Source organism: Pseudorasbora parva, chromosome 5 (genome assembly GCF_024679245.1).
Source record: "Pseudorasbora parva isolate DD20220531a chromosome 5, ASM2467924v1, whole genome shotgun sequence".
Lineage (NCBI taxonomy): Eukaryota > Metazoa > Chordata > Actinopteri > Cypriniformes > Gobionidae > Pseudorasbora > Pseudorasbora parva.
In genome coordinates, this window is record NC_090176.1 from 47,465,188 (window position 1) to 47,492,932 (window position 27,745).

General features: G+C 36.3%; 1 protein-coding gene across 1 annotated transcript; it reads right to left on the bottom strand.

Moving 5' to 3' along the window:
* galnt3 (UDP-N-acetyl-alpha-D-galactosamine:polypeptide N-acetylgalactosaminyltransferase 3 (GalNAc-T3)) lies at positions 1 to 27,546 on the bottom strand. Its single transcript, XM_067444563.1, is given in 13 exon segments — positions 1 to 2,889; positions 3,904 to 4,056; positions 4,800 to 4,901; positions 5,101 to 5,193; positions 5,195 to 5,233; positions 7,047 to 7,111; positions 7,114 to 7,246; positions 8,273 to 8,389; positions 10,039 to 10,274; positions 12,477 to 12,626; positions 16,342 to 16,514; positions 23,786 to 24,355; positions 27,356 to 27,546. Coding segments are annotated over 12 exon segments (1,872 nt in total). The 5' UTR covers positions 24,283 to 24,355; positions 27,356 to 27,546; the 3' UTR covers positions 1 to 2,775.
* Positions 27,547 to 27,745: the final 199 nt, after the last annotated feature.

Below are 27,745 nucleotides of genomic sequence, written 5' to 3' on the forward strand. Positions count from 1 at the left end.
ACTCTGTGTATCATTAAAATCTTTTTTTTTTTACAACACCGGCAAAGATCGTTTATTTCAGCCCGCGTGCAGACAGGGTTGCCAAGTTTTTACAAAAAAACCCGTCAACTACTAGCCCTAAACAATAGCTTCTCTGGGAGTTCTCCGGGGGAAAAATGACGTTTGGGGGGTAAAATGTGTGTTATTTTGGCATGGTTGCCTGCTAAAATTCGCACTCATGGGTCGATATATCACATAGTCGCTTCAACCCGCGGACATAGAAAACAAACGGCGGGGAAAAAAAGGGGACTTGGCAACACAGTGCCGTTGAGCTCTGTTGACGTCGCTTCGTTGCTCTGATTGGTTGTAGGTCGGTCCAATTGATGTCTTTCCTGGTTCGGTTGAAACGCCCCATAATCACAGCCCAATGGAGCATCAGACTCATATTCTGACTAGAATTGAGTATGACTACGTCAGGCTATTTCTATGCCTATTAGAGTTTTGACATAGGAACAGTTCATTAAACAACTATAGAGTGTAAGAGTTGGGTTCAGATAGTAAAAAGCTCATTTATTTTCTCCATAGGGAAACTTTTAATCACAACTTGTAAACATTTATAGACAGACCTACTGTGAGCTACAAGGTTGTTAATCAGTGGTATTTGCTTTTGAGTACCAGTCAAATGTTTGGAAACATTACTATATTTTATTTGTCTGGCTATCACCAGACCAAGCTAGCCTGACAAGTCAGACCCACATCAAGATGTTTGGTCTGGAAACTCACCATTGACAGCTCAATCCGAGCGGCGGATAAACGGTTGTCTTTCAAACTCCCTCTGCACGCGATAGGATAGCGCTACAACCAACCAGAGCAATGAAGGTGAAGCGGAGCTCGTTGATCGATTAAACATTCGCCGTATCCGGTCGGCAAAACTCTGAACACATCTTCCCTTTTTAAGAATGACTTCAGTGCCGCTCTTTGTTCTTTTCTCAGAGAAAAGCTTAACTCCAAGTCTTCCAGAGTCGCGGTCAAAGCTGATTCGAAACGACCGCCGCCGTTCGGCAGTTTCTGTGTTTACTAGAAGCACGCAAACGCAACTCGTCCGTCGCCATTATGGCCCCGCCCACAGACTCTATACACGATGTGATTGGCCCGACCAGAGTTTGGCTTTTACAGCTCAGAAGGGTATTGAGAGTTGCTAGACGACACTCGATTTGCTGTCGCTAGGGTGCGTCTAGATTTCTAGGCTAAGACCAGGCTCCATTTAAGATTGAACATTGGTCTAATGAGTCTGGTCTGTATTTTCTACTGCACAAAAGGCGTGATAAACGGGCAACGGCCCATCGCTTCTCTATCCGTCATCATGTTAAACCCGCCAATAGCGTGCCAGGTGTATAAGCCAATCTGTGATTGGTTCCTGCAAAAGTGTAACAGAAGCAGCAGAAATAAATGTACATGTTTCTAGACTGAGCTGCCGGGCGAAATCAAATCACCGGCAGATCAGGCTGGGTTTACCCAGGCTAATATTTTATGTTTTTGAAAGAAGTCTCATCTGTTCATCAAGCCTGCATTTGTTTGATCAAAAATACAGAAAAAAAACTGTAATATTGTTTATTACAATTTAAAATAATGGATTTCTGTTTTAATATACTTTAAAATCTAATTTATTCCTGTAAATTTTCATCATCATTACTCCAGTCTTCAGTGTCACATGATCCTTCAGAAATCACTCTAATATGCTTTTTTTCAGGATTCTTTGATGAATACAACATTTAAAAAGAATAGCATTTTTTTTTAAATAAAGATCTTCTGTAACAATAAACAATAATATACACTATACCATGATTTTTTTCTTCCTTTTTTTTAAAATAAATAAATACTTTTATTCAGCAAGGATGTGTTAAATTGATAAATAAAAATAATACAAATTTATATTGTTAGAAAATATTTCTATTTGGAATAAATGCTGTTCTTTTATTAACTTTCTGTATCTTTTTATTCATCAATGAATCCTGAAAAAAGTATCACAGGTTCAGAAAAATCTTAAGCAGCACAACTGTTTCCAACAGTGATAATAAATCCTCATATGAGAATGATTTCTGTAGGATCATGTGACACTGAAGACTGAAGTAATGATCCTGAAAATTCAACTTTGATCACAGAAATACATTACATTTTATAGTAAAACTCCATTATTTTAAATTGTAATAATATTTGACAATATTACTGTTTTTTCTGTATTGATCAATCAAAAATCCTAATTTCCTCATCAATAGTTTTATATTTATATTTTATATCGTTCACAACGCTTCATGGGATTGCACTTCTTTCCCTCATTAAATTCTTGTACCTTTGCCTTTTTGTCTTATTTTAAAATATTTTTTTGCTTCAAATCAAAATGTATAATGTTGTGATGAACTTTGAAGCTGTTTGGTTTGTATCATGGCTTATGTAACTCTTTAACATATACTTTTTTTTAAATCCCTATGGGAGAAATAAAACACTTCCGGCTCATGAGCATTAGGATGCGCCCTTAGAAGGCAGCTGTCTATGTAGGCAGAAGAGCGTAGGGCAGCTCACTAGGTTTTGGGACGGAGCAAATGAGCTGCACTGTTCATCAATAACAGGCTCTGTAAATTCACGGTCATAAAAACAAAAATGTATTTTAGATTAAAAAATTAAATACTGTAAAATATTCATGGCCGGTGTGTGTGTGTGTGTGTGTGTGTGTGTGTGTGTGTGTGTGTGTGTGTGTGTGTGTGTGTGTGTGTGTGTGTGTGTCAGTGGTCCTGCCATTCAAGTGAAGACCCAGAGCTGGTGTTTGTCAGCTGGATTGCAGGGCACTAGAGAGGGGTTCTCGTGACGAATGCCCAGGCACTGTTTTGAGCCCTTGTTATAGAACAGCTGATCCTGCGAAGGGAATAAAATAACAGAGCAGGATCTATCAGCACTACTGTCAGACAAATCACAAAACCAAACATTAGCAGGCTTAAATTAGCAGGAAGCCAGGCACTTAAACTAAGCTCTTTTCTCTTGTTGTCTTTATTCTAGCATATATTCATCCAATCCAAGATGAAACAAGCGAAATGTTGATTATTAATTTAAATTTAATTTTATACAAATAAATTATTTTCTATAACTTTCCTAGCTGTCTGTAACGACTAAATAAGTAATACAAATTTATAATAATAATAATAATAATATTTACAAATATATTTGTAAACTACATTCACAAAGAAATATTTTAGAACAGAAAACAACTAATATTTAATTTATGTAATTTATTTTTTCTTGACAGACAGATCGACAGGTAGATCGACAGGTAGATAGACAGACAGACAGACAGACAGACAGACAGACAGACAGACAGACAGACAGACAGACAGACAGATAGATAGATAGATAGATAGATAGATAGATAGATAGATAGATAGATAGATAGATAGATAGATAGATAGATAGATAGATAGATAGATAGATAGATAGATAGATAGAAGGTAGACTGATAGACACAGACAGACAGACAGACAGACAGACAGACAGACAGACAGACAGACAGATAGATAGATAGATAGATAGATAGATAGATAGATAGATAGATAGATAGATAGATAGATAGATAGATAGATAGATAGATAGATAGATAGATAGATAGATAGATAGATAGATAGATAGATAGATAGATAGATAGATAGATAGATCTGGCAAATCAAGAGTTTTGATCAAAATGAGCATTAACAAGCACAGCAGGAGATGACAAGTCTCCAGAGACAATGTTGGCTTCAGAGAAGGGTGAGTTGAGGAACACAGCACCGCCTCGGGCAGTTTAGGAGTCGAGTTTGAAGATCAGAGGTTTGTGAAGAAGAGAGAAAAAGTGTGTGTGAGAAAGAAGAGCTCCAGCGTGGCCTTTAAACATTATTTTACCTCTTTCAGCTCCCATCTCTGCTGAGGTCCGGTGATGGTGTTGTGACCTTTATACTGGCACTCCTCTAATTTGACGACTCCATCGCTCCCGTGCAAACAGAGCTCCTTCTGAATGTTGTGTCTGATCTCATGATGGGTCGAGTACTCAAAATACTGTACGATCAGAGGAGAGAAATGACCTTCACCACCGAGAAAACATTTTATTAAATAGATAAAGATGTTTGCTGGAAACTCCTGAGAGGTTCTGGAAAACATATCAAGGGAACTAATTAAAATGAAATTTGCAATGCACCTAGAAAATGTCTCTCAATTATCATTCATGCTTGTGTTCAAAAACTGTGTTTTGATGACTGGCAACTGACATTTGAGAACATATATTGTGGTTCTGTTCATCGCAAAAAGCCATTGTAAGACTTCAGAACTATATAGTACATGAATTGTATTCACTATTTTTATAGTATTTTTACTATTTTATATAAAATAAATAAAATACATCAATAAGCACCTTCACCTGATTTAAAATATTATATATATATATGTTTTTTTTTTTTTTTTTTTTTTAAACTGTACTTTTAAGGAAAATAAAAAACTGAAATGTTTTAAATTCCTTTTAAACAAAACAAAATAATAAAGTAAATTAATAAAATAATAAAATGCCCAAAAAGCACCTTCTCCTAATTTAAATTATTAAATTAAATTCTTTAAAACAAATATAATTTTTTTTTTTTTAAATATAGTGCTTGATTGTATGGACTAGTTTATCATTATAATATATAATAAAGTAAAAGAACAGAAAAGTACTTGTACCAAACTTCTTAACCATTCAAAAGTGTTTTATGTCATTTTCTCAATTCAGTTGATTCATGTACAGGACAAACTGTTCCTGTTCCAATTACCTGGTTTCCTCCCATCCCGTGGCAGGGGTACATAATGAGAGGCTTCCCTCCCTCATTACTCTCTCCCGCGTCCAAACAGGCCTCCTTCCCGACGTTCTTTATCTGGAGGGAGAAAGAGGGAGGGTTGAAGGAGGAAATGGAACGGATTGTGGTGTCGTAACATGAAAGCTGTTAAAACAAGGTTTTACAGAACGGCTTTCTCCGAGAGCCGCTGCATGGTGGGAAACCGCAGCGGCCAGACACAACACGAGAGAGGGAGAAGAATAAAGAGAGCCGTCCCAGCCACTGTGCACACACTCACCGCGCCAAACTGCAGTGGATTGAGATCGGGCATGAAGACCTCCGGATAGACGTTCTTCAAATACCAGGAAAAACTCTTACACTGGAGCTTTTCCCCGGAGATCTACACGCTTGGAGACGTCTCCAAAAGAGTGCTGTGTGTGTGTGTGTGAGAGAGAGAGAGAGAGAGAGAGAGAGAGAGAGAGAGAGAGAGAGAGAGAGAGAGAGAGAGAGAGAGAGAGAGAGAGAGAGAGAGAGAGGGAGAGAGAGAGAGAGAGAGAGATTACAAATTAAAACAGGTTTGCAAAACTACATCATTACACATTAAATAAATAAAAAACACAAAAATAAATAAATAAACAAACAAACAAACAAATAAATAAATTAATTAAAATTAATGTCATTTACAGCTTCATTTCTAAACACCCGTCACTTATTTTGCATAAAGTCACGCTTAAACACCAAACTTCCTCAAAAGTTTCAAATTTTCCACTAAACGAGCAGAAATCAATCCTAAAACAACATTAGTGGAACCTTTTCCAAAATCTTAGCCTTTCGTGTGAACCATATATTATTATTATCGTGTGAACCATATACTTAATTCAAAAATACATTAACATTCCTGGTTTTATACCGATACTTAGGACCATAAATAAAATGTTCTTGACTAAAATCATGACCCAACATATCACACCATTCATTCATTCATTCAGAGAGAGAGAGAGAGAGAGAGAGAGAGAGAGAGAGAGAGAGAGAGAGAGAGAGAGAGAGAGAGAGAGAGAGAGAGAGAGAGAGAGAGAGAGGAGAGAGAGAGAGAGAGAGAGAGAGAGAGAGAGAGAGAGAGAGAGAGAGAGAGAGAGAGATGGTAGCTTCATTACAGAAACTGCCTTCCTTTAAATCTCATATTAAAGCTGCCCACAGGCTGGTCTGAGGCTCCACTTTAAAGCTGTCTGTCTATGGTTATGAACCAGCAGCAGGTCTTGGCTAAACGTTGGGAATGTTGAGGATTTCTGTGGTTTAGGTCACAGAAGACCTGGCAAAATAACTCTTAACTCCACAATGCCAACAAACAAATGCAGTGATTTTCCTTTCATTTGTATAACACAACTGTAGGGTGGGAGTTTAATTATTTATGTAAATAAAAAACAAGCATTAATAAAATATTAAAATATAAGAAATTATGAAATAAATAAATACAGCTTCAGGCAGATTACATAAAATATTTTATTTAATAATTTAATCGTTTATTTTTTCAAATAAATGATCTTAAAATAGTTTTATTTATTATTTAAATGTTTTTATTTTATTATAGTAAATAAAGTAAACATATAGTAACAGTTTTATTATTTTATTATTATTATTTATTTTGTTCACTGTTCATTACATATAATAAATAATAATTAAATGTACATAAATCATTATAATAATAAAAACTGTAACAATAAGTTTCTTTAAATAATGTAAATATTAAAAAAAAAAAAAACATTTAAAAAGAAATGAAATAAAAAAAACGATTTACATTTACATAACACCTGAGTTTAGAGTTAACTAATTATTTGGTTGCTAATTAGCATGTTACATATTGCTCTGATATTGGCTGTTTATTAGCACTTATAAAGCACATATTAATGTACATTATATTAAGCACACATATGATAATCTGATTGTGGATGACCTTCTTCTACATCCCTAATCCAATACCTAGATTAAACAACTACTTTACTAACTATTAATAAGCCGTAATTAGGAGTGTATTAAGGCAAAATTCGTAGTTAATAGTGAGAGTTGAACCCTAATCTAAAGTGTGACCAAAGGTCAGTAGGGAAAAACTGAAGAGCGGGAATCAGACAGGGAGAGCTCTTCAAATGTTGGGAGCAATGCACTACCCTTGGTGCATAAAGTAAACCTTTACAGTATCTTATGGTGACTGTTACAATACTGAGGGGCTGTGAATGTTGGGAGATGTACCTCTTTGGCTATTTGAGAAGCCTGCTGGTTCCTCCGGTAGAAGATCTCTTTAAAGTCATCCATCATACCTCAGCCAGACGCACCTGGTTACGAGCGATCACCTGCGTGCCTTTGGGGAAGGTGTGCGGACTCTTTGTGCGGAACACGTGGCCAACGACAGAACAGGGGATGATTTCTAGCTGGCCGCCGCACTGCCACACCTGAAGGACGAGAGCAGGAGGTCAAGACTAGAAAATACTCCGTGAATTCATATGAGAGGTAACACTTCACTATGGGGAACACATATTCACTATATTAACTTTTGCCTCAATACATTCCTAATTACTGCTTGTTAATAGTTAGTAAGGCAGTTGTTAAGTTTAGGTATTGGGTAGGACTAAGGTATGTAGAATATAGTCATGCAGAATAAGGCATTAATATGTGCTTTATAAGTACTAATAAACAGCCAATATTTTAGAGATATGCATGCTAAGAAGCAACAAGTTAAAAGTGAGAAATGAACCCTAAACTAAAGTGTTACCATGTGAGAGGAATAGAAAGAGCTTTATTCATCCAATACAGACATTAGGAAACATCATGGCCAGACTTTTAAATAAAGACTACTTAGCTAGTTTCTCAATTTAAACTTTAAAGGAGAAATAGCATTAGATTTGCTAAGTGATTAATTTCCATGAATTTATTTGATTATTAATTTGCATCACTATTTAAAATGTTCACACATGTAATGTAAACTGAAGTTACATGCACTCTTCTTTTATTTAATTTACCAGTTAATGTGGTAATTTCTCAAATAACTAGCTACCAAGGAAGCACAGTGACAGAAATGTTTGTAGTTGTTGTGAATCTCCAGAAGTGTTTGATCCATTACATTGCAATTGCATAAGTCAGTCTTGCTTCATTCAAAGTTGAAAATCAATAAACACTATTTTAAACATTTGGGGTAGGCAAAAATTGTCTTTTGCTCTCCAAAGCTAAATTCTTTGATTAAAAATCGAGTTTAAATCTGCAATATTATGATTATTCTTTGATGAATAGAACAGCATTTATTTAAAACAAAATCTTTTGAAACATAATATAATGTCTTTTTTGATCAATTTAACGTGTCCTTTCTGAATGAAACTTAATTTATTAATTTAACTTAACTTTTTAACGGTTAATACACGTGCAACAATCGACTCAAATATGTTCATAAACCACAGGACTTTGTAAAATGAATTTTGACTCACCCTGAAGGACATTTCAATATTTTCTCCTCCCCAAATCTCCATCTCCTCATCATAGCTTCCTACATGGTAGAAGTAGATCTCTGGAAATGGAGAACAATCCCCTGCGAACGTTGGCGTTCCTGCGAGGATAAATGCGATTACAGTGTAAATGAACAGTGTTTCTATTCAAATGTTTTCATTAGACAGAAAATGACTGAAATGTGTGTTTTGTGTGTGTGTGTGTGTGGATAATAAAAGCATTTAATGGAAAACAAGCAATGCTTCTAAGTGTTATCAAATCTATTTTCTCTCTCAGTAAAAGCATTTAAGGAATAGTCATGTTGTTCCAAACCTTTTTTTTCCACTGAACATAAAAGGAAAAAGTATTACACTTTAAAAGATATATAAAATAGAAAACAGTTCTTTTAAATTGTAATATTTCACAATATTACTGTTTTTACAGTATTTTTTATCTAATACATGCAGCCATGGTGAGAATAAAAGACTTATTTCAAAACATTTTAAACAGTTGTTTAAGTCTTATAGCTTTGGATAGTCATGGTGTGAGTAAATAGGTTTTATTTTTGGGTGAACAATTTCTTTATTGTAGGGGTGTAATAGTTCATATTACTCACGGTTCAGTTATCATCACAGTTTTAGGGTCACGGTTTCGGTAAGGTTCAGTATGTACTATTTTTTGGGGGGAAATGACAAGCAACAGCACAAATAAATACAATAGAGCAAAGATACAAATAAAATGATCAGTGCTTTTCAGGTTTTTCAGATATATAACAGTAGCTTTCAGGAACATAAATTTAACAAAATAATAAAATATAAAACAACATTGCATATAATCTTGACTGTAGGAATTAAAGATTAATCTTTATTAAAGTTACAAAAGCTATTCAATAAAAAGCACAATTTTTATTGTCTTTTGTTGTTTGACTAACATAAAAAACAGAGAGCAGGATTATTAGGTTGCTGTCCCTTTAAGACATAATGCACAGATCTAATACTGATACGGTACACATTTGTGGTCTTTCTCCTACTATGTTTGCTAGGATACTCGCCAAGACAGGCATGTTGGAAGATTTTTGTGTGTATTTGTCCATTCAAGCGCATGACTTGAAAGATATAACTCAATATTGTATTCTTGAATGTTTAAATGGGCAAGGCTTAAATTAGTTTAGTTTAAACGCAAATAGCAACGTGTGGTGTTCAGGTCTCACCTGCGCTCGCGAGCTATCAAAACCTGGAAGATGACCAAATGACAACCTCCCGCGGTCTTTTAAATCCAATACAGAAGTGACTTAAACTGCAATTCATTGACTGGCCACTAGAGACAGGCTCCAAAAGGGAGTCAAATCTGTATCTCCCCCACGGAGATCTCCCCCGCACTGCCAAGATGGCAACGGCCAGCTTTTAGGCTTCAAAAAGCTTTTAGGCTTTGGAAACCTACGGGTGACTTTTTACGGACACTACGTCCATATTTTTCTTTACAGTCTACGGTGATGACGCCATTAATAACTGGTCATATTAATTAGTAAAGCATACTGCACTCCTTTTGAACAAAGGGAAGCCAGAATTCATATCTATCAACAGAAGTATACATTAGCCTTACTCTGTCTGTCTGTTTTACGAATTGTTATTTTTAACAAAGCACATTATAGATGCATCATCAGATTTGAGATGATCCGTGTCGAACCGCGGGTGGAGAACGGTATGGCTCGATTTTTAACCGAGAACCGTTACACCTCTACTTTATTGTGAAGCTGAGCGTTTCCTTACTTAATTGGGAAGGTCTCATCTTTGCGCCTTTGTTTCTCATGATCCGGAAGGGTCTCCCAGCCGAAAGACAGGCCCCAGTCGAAATTGCCCCGGTTATGGTGCTGTCCGTACGGTGAGGGTTTCATGAACTCAAATGTGTTCAGGTCAATGGTGGTGATGTCAGGACTCACTACTGCGGTGGAGTTCTCCGCAATCCTGGCCAGCAGCGGCTCAAGCCATCCGTGAAAACATTCACCTGAACAAACGAAACATGATAAAGCTGAAGCGCCTTGAGAAGTCTGAGAAATCAAAGAGGACCTATTATGATTTTTTTTTTTACAATTTCAACATTCTTTACTGTGTAATGTGGCTGTTTGAGTGTGAAAAAGGTCTACAAAGTGACAAAGTCCAGTTCATATCAATTTCACTGATTCTGAACTCCCTCAAACGCCTCCAATGTAGTCTTGACTTTTCTTTCAGGAATGAACACATCACTACAATATCCCTCATTTAAATAATTGGCCTACACTAAGGCCTACACCAGGGGTCCCCAGACTCGGTCCTGGAGGGCCGCTGTCCTGCAGAGTTTAGCTTTAACCGCAATTAAACACACCTGAACTTGCTAATCAATGTCTTAGGTACTATAAAGGCATTGATTAGCTGTTTCAGGTGTGTTTGATTAAGGTAAGAGCTAAACTCTGCAGGACAGCGGCCCTCCAGGACCGAGTCTGGGGTCCCCTGGCCTACACAAAATAAAGGTGCGGGTCCTGGTTGAGTTAGTTAGTGTTAGTCCCAGCTTCAGACGCATATGGCACAGTTAACTGGAAACATTTCAGGATTTTCAAAGTTGTCATCTGATTGGTTAAAATCTACAGGATGTCCAAGAGACGTGTGTTGCATTTTTTAACTGTGGCTTATTACACGAGTTTTACACATCGGTGTGTTATTGTAGGGACACCGACAGTACATTTTTACGCTTCTAAACATGACGCGGAATTTTTTTTACTGTGACTAGTTGCTTTACATGTCAGTCAGATGGCCTCTGGGCGGTCTTTTGCCAATGAAATGGCTATGCGAGACAAGTAGTGTGATGAAACTCGCCGCTATGGTAAGGGTTGTGACATTTCAGAAACATACTCGAAGCAGTTAACCAATCACAGCACACTGGTCTAGTCGACCAATCCGTGCACAATGTGCTTTTCAGAAAGAGGGGGTTCATAAAGACAGGAACTAAACAGTAGCTGTGTCTCATTTCAGAAGGCTGTGTCCTCCGGAGGTCGCATTTGAAGGGTGCATACGTCATGAGGCCGTCTCATTTCAAAAAAATGAGTAGGACTCTCCAAATGCGACCTTCCAATGCATCCTTCTTTCACAGGATTTCGGAGTGTGCATGAGGTGTAGCCTTCGCAGCTGGAGATAACCCATAATTATTTGCGTCGCCGTTAACAACCATCATATATATATATTTTTATATTATATGAAAAAACTGCACCACTGCCAGATATACATGCGAGCGTAGGTGTGGTGTTTAAAATGTAAGTTCAAGCTTGTTTTTATTTTTAAGCTCTATTACCTCAAACAGATAGATGTGGTTAACAGGATTCGAATGCTTTAGTGCTTTTTAAACGTTTAGAACAGTACATTGCTGTCAAGACAAGAAACATTTCATAGCAATTTTCAAGTTATAAATAATTTTCATTCATGTAAACTTGGCGTGAGCGCGCAACGAGGCTGAATGTGTTGGCATAGCAATGTGATACTTCCTGCCTGTGTGTCCTACAAAGGACGTCTCGTTTAATTCTGATTGAGGACACTCCGTATACTGCATCCTACACAGGACGTGTCCTCCGGAGGACGCAGCCTTCGAAATTTAACGAAATGAGACACAGCTAGTGTGTTACTGATAGACTGCAACAATGTCAAATATGGGGGAAATGATATGTTTTTTGAACATTCAAGCTATTCTAGTAGAGCCAAAAAAACTAAATTAAGCCTTTGGGCCTAATATGGCCTCTTTAAGTTTGCATACCCGCATAGCCTGTCTTTAGGCTAAAACTTCCCTTGTTACTCTCATTTATTTGAATGTATTAACTCACAAACACTCAGATGAATAAACACAGCTGAGATGAATAAATAAGCCTGTGTTCTAAATTTGAGCAATTTTAGTCATTTTTGCATTCTGCCTGACCGTCTCCCAGTCAACCACACCAGTTGAGAACACAAACACGGTCTAAATAAAATCATGAATGTTTAACAAGCCTAAACTCAGACGGAATTAAAAAGCATCAGATGCTTTCCAGCGCAGAGCAGTTCTAACTGACCACAGGCTTGTTATAAAGAGTGTTTTTATTATGAGACAAACCCTATTAATGTGAATCCAGCAACTTGAGTGGGAGTGATTTGCTCTTTAAAATGGCAATTCGCTCATATGACTCTGTGATTTCTCATGCTCACTCACAGTGGGCATCCAAGAAGGTGAGAGTGTCTCCTGTCGCCACCGAGGCCCCGAGGAGCCGGGCAGTGATCAGGCCTTTTCGCTCCTGCTGGCGGACCACGCGAACAATGTGCAGCTGTTTCAGATACTCGTCCAGTTCGCCCTTCAGTCGCTCTGTGAGAAAAAAAAGTCAAAACAATGTGTTTTTGTGCATTTTACAATCAATAATTGTTTGACTTTCTTTATGCAAATTTCTAAGGCATGCACCCTTTTAGAGAAGGGAATTACAGAGCAACAAGCTCAGTACAAAATGCATCCATATACAAGATTATATGTAATGAAAGTCTGTTATAAATATATATTTTGGGATCGCTGAAAGTTTTTTATTTATTTATTTTTGACAGAAAAGAATACTGTTATTCAGCATGGATGCATTTAATTGATCAAAAGACAGTAAAGACATTTATAATGTTACCAAAGACTTTACTTCGAATTAATTTGCATTCATTGAAGAATCCTGAAAAATGTGTCAAATGTGTTTTCAACATCAATAATGATAAGAAATGTTTCTTGAGCAGCAAATCATAATATTAGAGTGATTTCTGAAGGATCATGTGACACTGAAGACTGGAGTAATAATGCTGAAAAACAAGAATAAATTACATTTTAAAATGTATTCACATTAAAATTTTGCAAGTCATTTTGAATTGCAATAATATTACTGCTTTTTTGAGCAAATAAATGAGGCCTTGGTGAGCATAAATGACTGCAAAAAACATTAACAAATGTTCAAAAACATTAAAAAAAAAATTGTACAGAATCCAATTTTAAACAATAGTGTATATTTATATAGCGTATATGCACTATTGTGCTTATTTAAGCCTTTCTATGCTTATTAGGTCGGTATGACAAACAGGGCTTGGATTAACACAGGATTAAGCCTTAGGTCAATTAGGACATTTAAGTAGCCTTTATAAATATGCCTTAGAAAAAAGGCATCTTGAGACAAAACAATGGCATTGATATATTTTAAGATATATGAGTGCAAGTTGCTTTCAGTTTAAACAGCTCAAACATGCATTTTAGGCTGGGACTAGATTTAAGCCTTGTCTATGAACCCGGGGGTTAAACTATCAAGCATATGTCTCTTCATTTTGGGTGCTCCCTTAGAAGGCAGCTGCCTATGTAGTCTGCAGCAAAGCTGCTCACCAGTTTTTGGAACGGATTTCAGAGTTGTTTTAGTCGTTTTAATTATATCTTGTCACTCTGTGCTTTTTCAAACTCTAAATGTAACTTAAATGGTGTATGGTAAATGTCTACCATTTTGCCTTCAAAATGATCCAGAATTCCACCAGGGTATGTTTTAGATTCAGTATGCAGGGATAAAAGATATAATAATACCTTTTACCAAAAGAGCATGCCAAAGCTCAAGCTGTACCTTTAATCTAGTAGATATGGGTGTGTACGTATTCATTAAGCATAAATATCTCCTTTCATGAGTCTGCATTTCCCAGAAGCCCTCAGGGCAAAGCCACTGACCAGCATTTTGGTATAATATTATATATTATACAGAACCGAAGAGTAACAAGCTAAAAATAGTGATGCATACAGTAACGTCTAACAGAAGTGCGTCACTTCTGCACAACTAACAGCACTAAACTTAATTGAAATCATGCAATTATTTTTGGTGACACTAATGGCACAGAAAAGAAAACATAAACCATTGCAACAGACCAGGATTAGTCTTTTTCAACACCTTATCCGCAGGGAGTGTTGCTTGACCATTTAACTACTCTAAATTATGAGTAGCTTGGGAAGCTCCACTTTAAGAGTAGCTTTCCCAACACAGACATCATGATTTATGATATCACATAATATGTATTATCCTCTTCAGAATCATTTAAGAGTAAAGGTGTAAAACACAAGCCTGCTGAAACCAGCTGAAATGATTCACAGCAGCACAGCGGGACGTCCTATAGGTTTTGGCTGCCTCTGAGGGCGGGGGTCTACACACAGAAGACTGGTCTTTCTCAGCGGAAGCTGGAGCTGCTTGAGAAAGAGAGGGTGTAATTAAAAGAAGAGGGCGCGTAAGAGAATAGTTGAAAGCCAATTCCCTGGCTTTCGTTTCTCACATTGGCAGGCTGCCAAGAGAGAAAGTTCAGTCTCTGCATGATTCAACCAGGGCAACAGATAGGTGCTTATAGTAGTAGCAGTGTAACTCAACCAGAAAATGCATTGCAGGTTTGTTTTGATCTGTTCAGCAGTGTAAAATCAATGCTAAATTCAAATAACCAAATGCAACTAACAGACTACATCCAATAGTCTGGGGTCAGTAAGGATGCAATAAATTAATCAGAAGTGTCAGTTAAGACATTTTGAATGGTACAAATTAATTATATTTAGAATAAATGCTGTTCTTTTGAACTTTCTGTTTATCAAAGAATCCTGGGGGAAAAAATGTATCACGGTTTCAATAAAAATGTATCATATTTTCAACACTGACAATAAAAAGAAATGTTTCTTGAGCATATTAGAATGAATTCTGAAGTATCATGTGACAATGAAGACAAATTACAGTATCTTTGAACACATAAATGCAGTGTCGCGTAAGAGACTTCTTTTGAAAACATTAAAAAAAATCTCTAATAGAACTCAAACTTTTGAACATGAGTGTAAATGTGCATATTTAGGAAATCAAAATAGACTATATAGAAAGATAAAATTGTTAATTTGCCTTTTGTTGTTGCTGTCAAAATGTTGTGCCCAATCAAAGTCTATGGTATTTTGGTGCAAATTCATCTGCCATTCAGTCAAAGTTAGTCAGATGTAATTAACATGCTAACATGCCCTCATCCTCAAACACCATGCGCAAAGTTACACAATGCGAAAGATACCAGACTACATTAAACATGAGTCTCAGCGAGGATAAACTTTGTGTTTTAGTTGCTGAGAACATGAATCTATTGAAATGTAAGAAACATTTAGTTGGTTTAGATTAAAACAATCACTTTGCATATTGCCAAAATTTAGCAACAAATTGCAAGATTTGATTTTTAAAACATTTCTGCTTTACCAAGCAATTTTGTTGCTGCATTGTGTTTCCACTTGAGGTCCAGGGCCAGATTTACTAACAGCTTATGCCAGAGCAAACCCTCTTTGGGTGTAAAAAACTACTGTCAGGATTTACTAAGGACACGCAGTTTGAATTTAGCGCTGAAAAGGTTATTTTTGCGGCTGACCTTATTGCACATGCCTTTGTAGGAGTTTCAGACGCAGTATTTATGGGAGGAGATTATTTAAATTAATCACACAAATTACAATTTACAAGTGTTTGTGCCATTATTAAATGCCCCAAAAAAGCATGTCTTAAACCAGATGTTAATTTGCTCTGCTCTTGGTAGATTGTGTTGGTCATTATGGAAATGATCCAACTGTGTCTGTGTTCTTTAAACTGCATGTTGTCAGTAGATCATGCGCTGAACTTTATATTCCCATCGGCGCTTTTTTGAATTTTGCTCTCACGCTAATTTGCCGTTCAGTAAATCTGGCCCCTAATGTCAAATATGGCTCCTGAAGTAATGCCAGTTGGGAATCACCGCTCTAATGCTCATTTTCCTCTTTACATATCTTCCTTCTGTCCGCCTGTCACAGATCTGATTTTTAAGAGTCCACTGATAGCCCCCTGTACCTCAGACCCCCTTCACTGGCTGAGCAAAACTCCTCTGGGAACATTCCTAAACAGCTCTGTTTCCCATAGAAACCTGCTTCACGAGCGGCCAGGTGTCAGCAGGCCTACAAGAATTCTGTAAAACGGGTTGCTTGAGTGAAACCGGACGCCCATTAAAACACATGGATGGTCTCGTGGGGCTACAGGCTAGAGGTGAGTTACCGTCAGCGCTGGCGTCATCGACGAGGATGATTTCTTTGAGGAGTAGAGCAGGGGAGGTGTGCAGGACGCTGTAGACGGTCCGCAGTAACGTGCTCCACGCTTCATTGTGGAACACGATGATCACGCTTGTGGTTGGAAGGGGTGGACAGCGTCTGTATGTCTGTTCAATGCATCTGTGAGAGGAAAAGAGAGAGACAGACAAAAAAAAATAAAGGGAAAGAGGGGCCTTTTACGCAACAGGGAATCAACCCTAAAGACTAAAACATTTTCTATAAAACTGTCGTTACTTAAAATATAATAAATATAAAAAAATGAAAAATTATTAAAATATTATTAAAAATCTATCTATCTATCTATCTATCTATCTATCTATCTATCTATCTATCTATCTATCTATCTATCTATCTATCTATCTATCTATCTATCTATCTATCTATCTATCTATCTATCTATCTATCTATCTATCTATCAAGACCCACTCATTTTTTAAGACCAATGATATTGGACCCACTCACTTTTATCGTCTCTAATTCAGCACATGTCTGCTTACATTGACTACCCCTTAACCGAGAAACTTATTAAGAAACTTATTATTAAACACATGTTAAACGCTTTATTTCCCCTTTTCAAATATTTTCTCTGTTTTTATTAAAAAACTATGCCTTTCCGATCTGATATGTGATGGGGAAAGGGAGTAGAGCCAGTGTGACAAAAGCCGGATTCGAACCTATGCTCCATTTGCGTCAAAACTTGATGCCATGCGCCTTACCCCTACTCTATAGCCACAGTAAATAAAGCAGTGATTTCTGTAATTTTGTCTGGCCCAATCAATCGTTTAGTAAACGGCACTTTCTGTCTGGACACGGAGCATAAAAAGCGTGCAACTTGTTCATTATCATTATCTGTGAAACTGTTGATTTCTATGGCAGTTGAATGAATGTAGTCTTTTTATTAGACTATTGGTATTGACTGGTTTGAGGTCTTTTTTGGTATAGGAAAGGGATATGGCCTCAAACGCACCATAATGCAAGAAATCAAATCTATAAAATATTTTTTTTCTATATATATATATACATACAGTATTGTTCAAAATAATAGCAGTACAATGTGACTAACCAGAATAATCAAGGTTTTTAGTATATTTTTTATTGCTACGTGGCAAACAAGTTACCAGTAGGTTCAGTAGATTGTCAGAAAACAAACAAGACCCAGCATTCATGATATGCACGCTCTTAAGGCTGTGCAATTGGGCAATTGGTTGAAAGGGGTGTGTTCAAAAAAATAGCAGTGTCTACCTTTGACTGTACAAACTCAAAACTATTTTGTACAAACATTTTTTTTTCTGGGATTTAGCAATCCTGTGAATCACTAAACTAATATTTAGTTGTATGACCACAGTTTTTTAAAACTGCTTGACATCTGTGTGGCATGGAGTCAACCAACTTGTGGCACCTCTCAGCTGTTATTCCACTCCATGATTCTTTAACAACATTCCACAATTCATTCACATTTCTTGGTTTTGCTTCAGAAACAGCATTTTTGATCTCACCCCACAAGTTCTCAATTGGATTAAGGTCTGGAGATTGGGCTGGCCACTCCATAACATTAATTTTGTTGGTTTGGAACCAAGACTTTGCCCGTTTACTAGTGTGTTTTGGGTCATTGTCTTGTTGAAACAACCGTTTCAAGGGCATGTCCTCTTCAGCATAGGGCAACATGACCTCTTCAAGTATTTTAACATATGCAAACTGATCCATGATCCCTGGTATGCGATAAATAGGCCCAACACCATAGTAGGAGAAACATGCCCATATCATGATGCTTGCACCTCCATGCTTCACTGTCTTCACTGTGTACTGTGGCTTGAATTCAGAGTTTGGGGGTCGTCTCACAAACTGCCTGTGGCCCTTGGACCCAAAAAGAACAATTTTACTCTCATCAGTCCACAAAATGTTCCTCCATTTCTCTTTAGGCCAGTTGATGTGTTCTTTGGCAAATTGTAACCTCTTCTGCACATGCCTTTTTTTTAACAGAGGGACTTTGCGGGAGATTCTTGAAAATAGATTAGCTTCACACAGACGTCTTCTAACTGTCACAGTACTTACAGGTAACTCCAGACTGTCTTTGATCATCCTGGAGGTGATCATTGGCTGAGCCTTTGCCATTCTGGTTATTCTCCTATCCATTTTGATGGTTGTCTTCCGTTTTCTTCCACGTCTCTCTGGTTTTGCTCTCCATTTTAAGGCATTGGAGATCATTTTAGCTGAACAGCCTATCATTTTTTGCACCTCTTTATAGGTTTTCCCCTCTCTAATCAACTTTTTAATCAAAGTACGCTGTTCTTCTGAACAATGTCTTGAACGACCCATTTTCCTCAGCTTTCAAATGCATGTTCAACAAGTGTTGGCTTCATCCTTAAATAGGGGCCACCTGATTCACACCTGTTTCTTCACAAAATTGATGACCTCAGTGATTGAATGCCACACTGCTATTTTTTTGAACACATCCCTTTCAACTAATTCAACTAATTGCCCAATTGCACAGCCTTAAGAGCGTGCATATCATGAATGCTGGGTCTCATTTGTTTTCTGAGAATCTACTGAACCTACTGGTAACTTGTTTGCCACGTAGCAATAAAAAAATATACGAAAAACCTTGATTATTCTGGTTAGTCACATTGTACTGCTATTATTTTGAACAATACTGTATATATATATATATATATATATATATATATATATATATATATATATATATATATATATATATATATATATATATATATATATATTATATTATATTAAAATATATGACATACATATATTTTTTTCCCATAACATATATATATGTATGTAGAAATTACAAACAAAATTACTACGAGCCCTATCATACACCCGGCACAATGCAACGGCAGGTGCGACGCAAGTGTTTTTGTTTCGTTTCAGCCCGACGCAGTTTCATGTCGTGTCACGTTGTTTATATAGCAAATAGCAGCAGCACACACATTTTTAAATATTAAAAATAAAAGGATTCCTCTCTGGAGAAGTGTTCAGTCTTTCCGCTCACAAACTCCACCATGTAAAGAGCGAATCCACTATGGCGTGAACGCAACTGGCTTTTAAAGGAAATCATTTTCTGATTGGTTTATTGCACATTATGCCCAAAACACACCCATGATGACTCAATGTGTAAAATAAATATACCAAATTTATTTGAAATAAAAACATTTAATTTATGCTAAGTATACAAAAAAATACAATTTGTTTATTTAATATACCCAGCAATTGTACTTTTAATCTTTGTAATGTATTTTGTATTGTATAATATATTGATATACTTAAAAGTCTGATAAAATGAAATTAACTAATTTTGTACTTAATGCACTTTAAGATGGCTTTATCCAGAAATAGAACAAATAAAAATATACTTCAGTATTTGATTGTGCAAATATGGAACTTTTGCGGATATACTTTCTTACACTTTACATATCTTGCATTTAAATATTATGATATGTCGAGATCTTACTATCCTTACTAATAGTAACATTAAAACACATTTTAGGCTTAATATTAAGAAATGTGCAATAAAATACTACTCCAAAAAAGTTCAATTATAATATTTATATCAGTAAGTCTCAAGCAATTATTTGTCAGAAAATATGTTCATGTATACTTAGTATGAAATAAATGTACATAAATATATGTTGGTATAGGTGTTTTTTTGTTTGTTTGTTTTTTACTAGGAAACGCATAAATATCAAGATAAAATTGTTTTTGCTATGCCACCCAGCAATAGTCTGGCTGTCATTTTGCAGACTTCTACGGTAGTTGTGTGTGACACTTTGTAAAACAATGAGCAATAGTAACTCCAGGCTTGGTTTTGTGTATATCACTCCACTAAAGCAATAAGGGCAAGAACAAACGTGTTTAATTAGAGAAAAAAGCTCATCTTTGTCTCAGTCTGTAATTAGTCACAAAATCTGCGTAGACATGTTTAAATGACGTGTCTGAGGAGTAAAGCTAGTCTGTAGTTTCAAAGCCACTGATTATCCAGACAGATAAATATATAAAAAGCTAAACTGCCACATAAACACTAAAAGTTATGTGACTGGATTTTAAATGTGTTTTTAATTTGAAACAATGCTAAATAGAAGTCTTAGATCTATGGATCTCATTGTATATGCAAAGCAATTATACCATTTCAACTCATAAGGTAGTTATTTTTGGTTGGTTTTGGATTGAGTTTTGATAGCCAGCCCATAATAAACCCACATCAGACGGTGAATTAGCAAGTTTTCCATGCACTAACATGACTATTTTCTGATATATTATTCCTTTCAGCTGAAAACTTCTCACACTTTTTGACTAAAGAATCTCTCCCACTTCTACGTGACTTTTCCAGTTGGTCATGATTACAGGATGATTATAAAAATAAAAATAAATCATAAAGACTGCATGTATAGGGCCTCTTTTAAGAAACAGAAACAAAGCTCTGTGTAAATCAAAATCCCATTTTACATTAATACTTTAAAGGTGCAGTGTGTAAATTTTAGCGGCATCTAGTGGTGAGGTTGTGAATTTCAACCGCCCATCGCTGACCCCTCCCTTTCGAAGCACATATAGAGAAGCTACGGTGGCCAACACAGGACAAAAGCACTGTCGTCGGAGACAGCAGAAAGTGACTAGCGCTCAGTAGAAAAGTTTATCTGCATAGGGCTACTGTAGAAACATGGCGGTGCAAAATGCCGATTTCACTGTATTAGGATAGAAACGGCTCATCCTAAGAAAATTAAAACATAACGATTCATTATGTAAGGTCTTTATACACCACTGAAAACATGGTTACATATATTATATTATATTTCTGTCAATAGATCCTCATAAATACTACACACTGCTCTTTTTAATTGAGGTAATTGTGAGACTTTATGTAGGATGGTTTAATCACATCCGCTTTTCTCACATTTAATGAATGAGCGCAATTTCCAGCAGATGAAATCATTAAAGTTGGCATGAAATGAAAGTTGATTCCGTGTGTTTTTTTTTCTAGGCTTGGTTGTGTTTATTGGGCGCAGTATAACATGTCTTAATACTTCTTCTTTTTTTTAAACGCTGTATTTCTCTTATATTCTCCCTTTACTCCACACCGCTGTCTCCACTGTCCTGTGAACGGCTCGTTTGCTTCCTGCTTCTATGAAGCCCATCCCTCCGAAAAACGCAATGGTCTTAGATTGGTTAGATGGCCAAATGTAGTTTCCTGTATTTTTATTGGCTGAAGTGCCGAGCACAGGTTGCCGGAAACGCCACGCCCCTTCCCATTACGGGCAGAAGTCACATCTGCGGAGACTAGCAAGGGTTTATGATGTCACCAACCCAGGAAGAAGCTCGCTGTAGTCCAAACCGGCCGCTTTTGTAGGCAATAAACTGCCATGACTTTAAAAGACAATATCTCCGTTTGCATTGAACTTTCAGCGCTGTAACTTTGCAGATACTGTTTATGCTCAAGCAGCAACATTACACACTAACTAAAGTTAAAAAAGTGAAATTGCATGCAAACACCCCTTTAAGAAATTGTAGGACTGGACTTGATTTTGTCATCTGCAATTGACTGGATGGTTTGCTATTGGTGGATCTTGTGTGATTGACAAGTCGATTGCCCCATCCTCACGCCAGTAAACACATCATCAGAGAAGTCGCTGTAAGAGGATGTTATCAAAGATTATGAGAGCACGTGAATTAAATGTATAGTGTTTAAATAAATAAAAAATTGTGATGTGCAAGGAAAAAAATATTTACAATTAAAAAATTAAAAAAATTAATCTATTTTTATTTCATGGTGACTAGAGAAAATGTAATCAAAACAAAGTTATTTTGAATAGTAATATTTTACAATATTACTGTTTTTAATATTTTTAATTAAATAAATGCAGCCTTGATCAGCATAAGAGACTTATTTTTAACGACAGTGTACTGTATATACAGGCAAACCAACAATTATTTAGACACCAGATATAATGTTTTACTAGTGTGTGCAGGATACTATAGTTCATTTATGTAAGTGAGGATAGCAAAATAAAGTAAATTCATATAGTGACTCCCAGTAAAAAAGAGAAAAATTTGGGACAAAAATGTATTATTTTATGTTTTAAGTGTTTTTTCTTTAATTGCTAATGTGACCTTTTACACCACAGACTGAACAAAATGAAGCTTTGTTTGGTCATTGGTTGATCTAAATCGGTATTATTTACTTGTGTGCTTACATTTACCAGCTGACAGCTGATTGATTGATTGTAATCCATTACATACCTTTCTATCAAAGTTATCTGACATTATCAAGATGAATTAGTTCTGACAGAGTTTAACTCTGAGTTATTGTCATATTTTATCACCATTTTATAAACTACAGCGAATAAACTGAGACTAAATGAAAAAAAATGGTGAAGGTGTCTGAATACATTTTGGTTATACTGCATATATACAATATAATACAAATGAATACAAAAAGCTAAATTGCCACATTACAAAAACTAAATGTTATGTGGCTAGATATTTAAAAAAAAAAAAAAAATTTTAAAATGCTAAACAGAAATTGAAAGTTCTAAATTCTATTAAAAGCGATTAAAGTTCCCTTTACCACAAGTGTTGCTGGATTCCCTTTTGTATTTTTTATATTGTCTGCTTCTACGCACTGTGTGAGTTTGTACAGTCGAGCCAGATCTAACCTTATTGACCATACAAGTATATGACCTGTCCAGCAGTCTATCTCAGGGGTTTTCAAACGTTATGATGCCAAGGACCCCTAAATATGACGAACCTTTTATAAAGGAACCCCCTTCCTAAAATCCATGTACATATGTTTATGTATATAAAATAATAATAATAATAATAATAATAATAATAATAATAATAATAATAATAATAATAATAATAATAATAATAATAATAATAATAATAATAATAATAAAATTTAAACAGATAAATGGTAAGTGTGACGTTATAAATACAAATTGTGACCGAACTTAAATTGGCTATACTTAATGTTGGATGTATAAACCTGAAGAAGAATATTTTCATTTTAAAGAAAAAATTGTATAAGCAACTTTCACAATAAAAATATGTAAGCTGCTTAGTACTGCATTAATAATGCTGCCTTAACCCATGTGAGCAAGATAAAGGGGAATAAAGAAAACTTCAATGATTAAATGCAAATGTATCCAATTTTGGAAAGTATACAACAAGAAAAGAGAGAAATAGTTAGAAATTAAACAGTTGATGTTGACTTTAACCGTTTTTACTTTGTCTTTGTATTCTCAGAAATTTCTGGGGACCCCTTAGAACCTTCTGGATGACCCCTGGTCTGACTAACCTCTCATTCAAATCAAAAGCTGCTGTAACTGAAAGACAAACATAAAGACGTCTGCATGAAGCAAACAGGTGGTACGCACTCTGGAGGTCTGGTATCAGGGCCGAGGTCTCTGCTCAGCGAGATCCGATCACTGGCGTACAGGTTAAAACAGTGCTTCTCCTCTCCTTTCTCCTTTTCTTTTTGCTCTGACGAGGCCAGATTGTCAGTGTGAAAAGCCTTCCCAGAAGCCCCTGGAGCGCTGGGGTTTTGCGGTGGCCTTTCTAGGACCGGTCGGAGTTCAGCTGCCGTGTAGTATCCGGACAGACAGGCCGGACTTCCCTCGCTTTCCCGCTGCCTCACGGGAGCTTTGATCTGCATCTTTGGCATAGCGTCCCGGAAGTTATTCACCGCCCCCATCACCATCCCAAGAACGCCATCCCGTTTCTCCACAATCCCTTTGAGCCAGGGTTCGTCCTGAGGGTTCTGACTGACCACCTCTCGCTGCATCAGAAACAGGAACGTCACGAACACCAACGCCACGATGGCCAGCTTCCATGGGTGCAGACGTCTGCGCAGGAGCCTGCGGAGGAATGTCATTCTTTGAGGTGTTCAGAGTGTGGGAAACAAAGCTTCACCTTTGGGTAACATCACCGCCTGTCCAACCTGGGAACTGGAGAGAAAGGTGAAGACAAAAAAGATGGCACTGCGAACAAGTTACACACAACTGTAGCTTGAGAACGGAAAAAAAGGTTGGAACTCCAGTTCTGGACATCCAACATAAATGTTTTCTTTGATATTTAAGCCCCTTTTAGGTGGCTGGGAAATCATTCTGCACATGAGAGGTAATTTTGGGAATTTAATTACTTTAACAACACTGCCTCGGAGTGAAACTTTCCGAATGATAATTGGGACTTTTAACCAGTGGAAAAGTATTAATCATATTTCAGTTCTGTCTATCTTTAAAAAATATTTTTGGTAACAATGCATGTTAAGGTTTCCCTCTTATAATGTTTAAGTCAAAATAGTGAAAAATTAGACGCATATTATTTATTTAAAAACTTTTTTTGTCAATGAAAATACATAATGAGGATGTGAGATGTAGGAGTGTTGTCACAGCAGTTTGAAGAAAAGCAAATAACACTGGGTAACAATATTTCACGGTGTCATTTGTACATATGTTACATGTAGATACTATAGTAATAACTATAAATGATGCATAATCCTTCTGGGACCCAGATTTTTATATTTATTTTGAGAATTTAGTATTTTTTCCATGTCATTACATTGTTTAGGGCAGGCATTCTCAACCCTGGTCCTCGAGACCCACTGTCCCGCAGGTGAGTTTGATCAGGGTTGGAGCTAAACTCTGCAGGACAGTGGGCCTCGAGGACCAGGGTTGAGAACCACTGGTTTAGAGCATAAGAAACAAATGGAAAAAATATATATTTTATTTAAATATTATGAAATGTCCTCTGTAGTTAACACCAGGACTCTAAAACTGCATGTATAGGCAAAAACAATTGGATTTATTTTTAATTCACCAATCAATTTTTAGGTTTCAGGATCTTTGTTTAAATATGATTCTGAACTATTTTATGAAATATATAACACAATTAATTGATATACCATTACTTTTTGCAATATGTGGATAAAATGGCCATACTTATATATTCCCATTCAATAAACTGCATCTTATTTGCATATTAGTGTGTTCTCAGTGCAACGTAATGAAAATAGAAGTGTAATAATGGGAGTAATAATTGGCAACAGTTTCATAATAATATCTAATATTTCATAGGAATTGGAATATTATGTCATTTCTTTCCCTATTCACCAAAATGCCTGATAAGCATGATTTAAGTCCTGGCGTCCTCTACAGTGGACATTTATGAAATCAATGCCCTGTTTTGTAACAGAAAGTCATATTTTGATTAGAAACCCCTTACAATTTTCCTGAAATGTTGAATTCGAAAATTAATCAGATTTAAATTATAATTACAAAAATATTATAATATTTCCATAAGAGTGCTAAACATTAATGTCAGACGTTTTTAAAGACCAGAAGAAGTTGTTGTCCTGATGAAACCGCCAAAACATTTGGGATCTCTGCAAAGCCCCTCTGTGACATGTATGATGTCAGAGCAATTTACTAAAATATAATGTTAAATACGGTGGACAAAAGTCTATTTCTGGGACTCAGAAGGATAATTACATGCAACTAACCCACAACCAAACCAAACCCTAAGTTACTTAATATTACTCTGTACTTAAATGTAATTACAGTATAACAAAAACACCCTAAAATAAATTGTTAACCTTTATTTTAGTGTCCTTGTTACGTTACATGTACTTAATAACAGTGTAAATTACGTATAACTGCATGCAACTAACCCTTACCCTAACCCTAACCCTACCCTAACCCTATAATAAGTACATGTAGTTACTTAATATTACTCAATACTTAAATATATAATTACACTGTAAATGACACCGAAAAAATGAAGTGTAACCAAACTTTGCTATTTACTTTCCTACTAAATATAAATCTGAACATGAATGTGGTATATTTAACAATCCATATCAATGAAAACAATTGTTCACATGGTGAGGTATTCCTGAGATGCAATAAATGTTACTTTATGGACGTCATTTTGAGTAATTTTAGGGTTAATCAATATAGCACGATAACACCATCTGCCCAAACTATGAATGAGGGTTTAGCTCTCGAGCACAATCACGTAAACAAAAGTTAAACAGCGGAGTCAAAGAAACAAAAAAGACATACCGACTGCGCTTACAATTCTGTCAGTTCATATCCAAAAAGTTCTGCACTTCAACAGCGACTGTCCCAAAGCAGAACTGCCGAGCACGGCGATGTCAAAGTGGAGTAATCTCAGCCGGACTTCCGTGTCGTTGGATATCCAGGTGCGCTCTTTCAGGTAAAAGGGGCGGGGCTTGCGTAACGCGTGCGTAAACGCCACATCATGTACATTCTGTTTTAGGGTGAGTCCAGCAACGTCAACATTTACTAAAATGTTGCTCTTAAATTTATAAAGTGTATTATTTTATTAGGAGGCTTTTAAACGGAAAAAATAACCACTTTACATTTTTTGTCATCTCTTTAATATGATTTAAGAGCGATGCAAAGCATTTAGCATTACTTCTTTATTTTGAGCGTGTCCCTCCAGACTTTTTGGCTTTATGAAAAGAATAATTTATCAAATGAAAATTCTACTTTTTGTACTATTTAACTGGATTGTCACGGACATGCCCTCCGCCGGGATGTTGTTAGGAGACACTGAGCAGGAATGCGCCGATCTGTCCTCGTGCGAGTTGCTCTTCTTTTTAAAATAATTTCTTTCAATCATTTTCTGGGCGCAATCGGTGCTTTTAGGGGGTGTTTGAGCATTAATGAGTACAGTCAGATTCATAATAGACTACACATCCGGCACCACAGCTAAAATATTTATGTTACACAAACATAACTCATTCAATAACTGGCATCACAACCATGTCTCATAATATGTTCGTGCAGAATAACATGGATAAAAGCATCGCGCGACATCAGTGATGGGTGACATTCGCGTATAAGACAATGATAAACTCACTCAGACACATTACCACTATAAATTACCCCTATGAATATATGGTAGATGTAGAAAACACTTACCAGACATGCTCAGCCTGAGGATTTTAATCACCGGGTCCCCATGCACATGGACTTCATAAAGAGCTTCTGTGTTTGCAGAGCAAAGAAAAGAAACCGGACACGAACCGGACAAGAGAAGAATACCAGAGAGGCTTAAGAGTGTTCATCTGTAGGATACGAGAAATTTAACTTCCCACTGTGACTGACTGTTGCTAGAGGTTGACATATGAACATATGCCATATCTGATGATATCTCAGAGTTTATTATTTGACATCAGGCTGATGTGGATTTATTGCACAACTGAAATTCTTTAGCGTAACACTACCAAGCTGAAAGTTTATTCTGTAAATCTGGCAAAAATCCACATCTTAAGAGACTATATTTGGCCAATGCGAGTCAATTGATTCCCA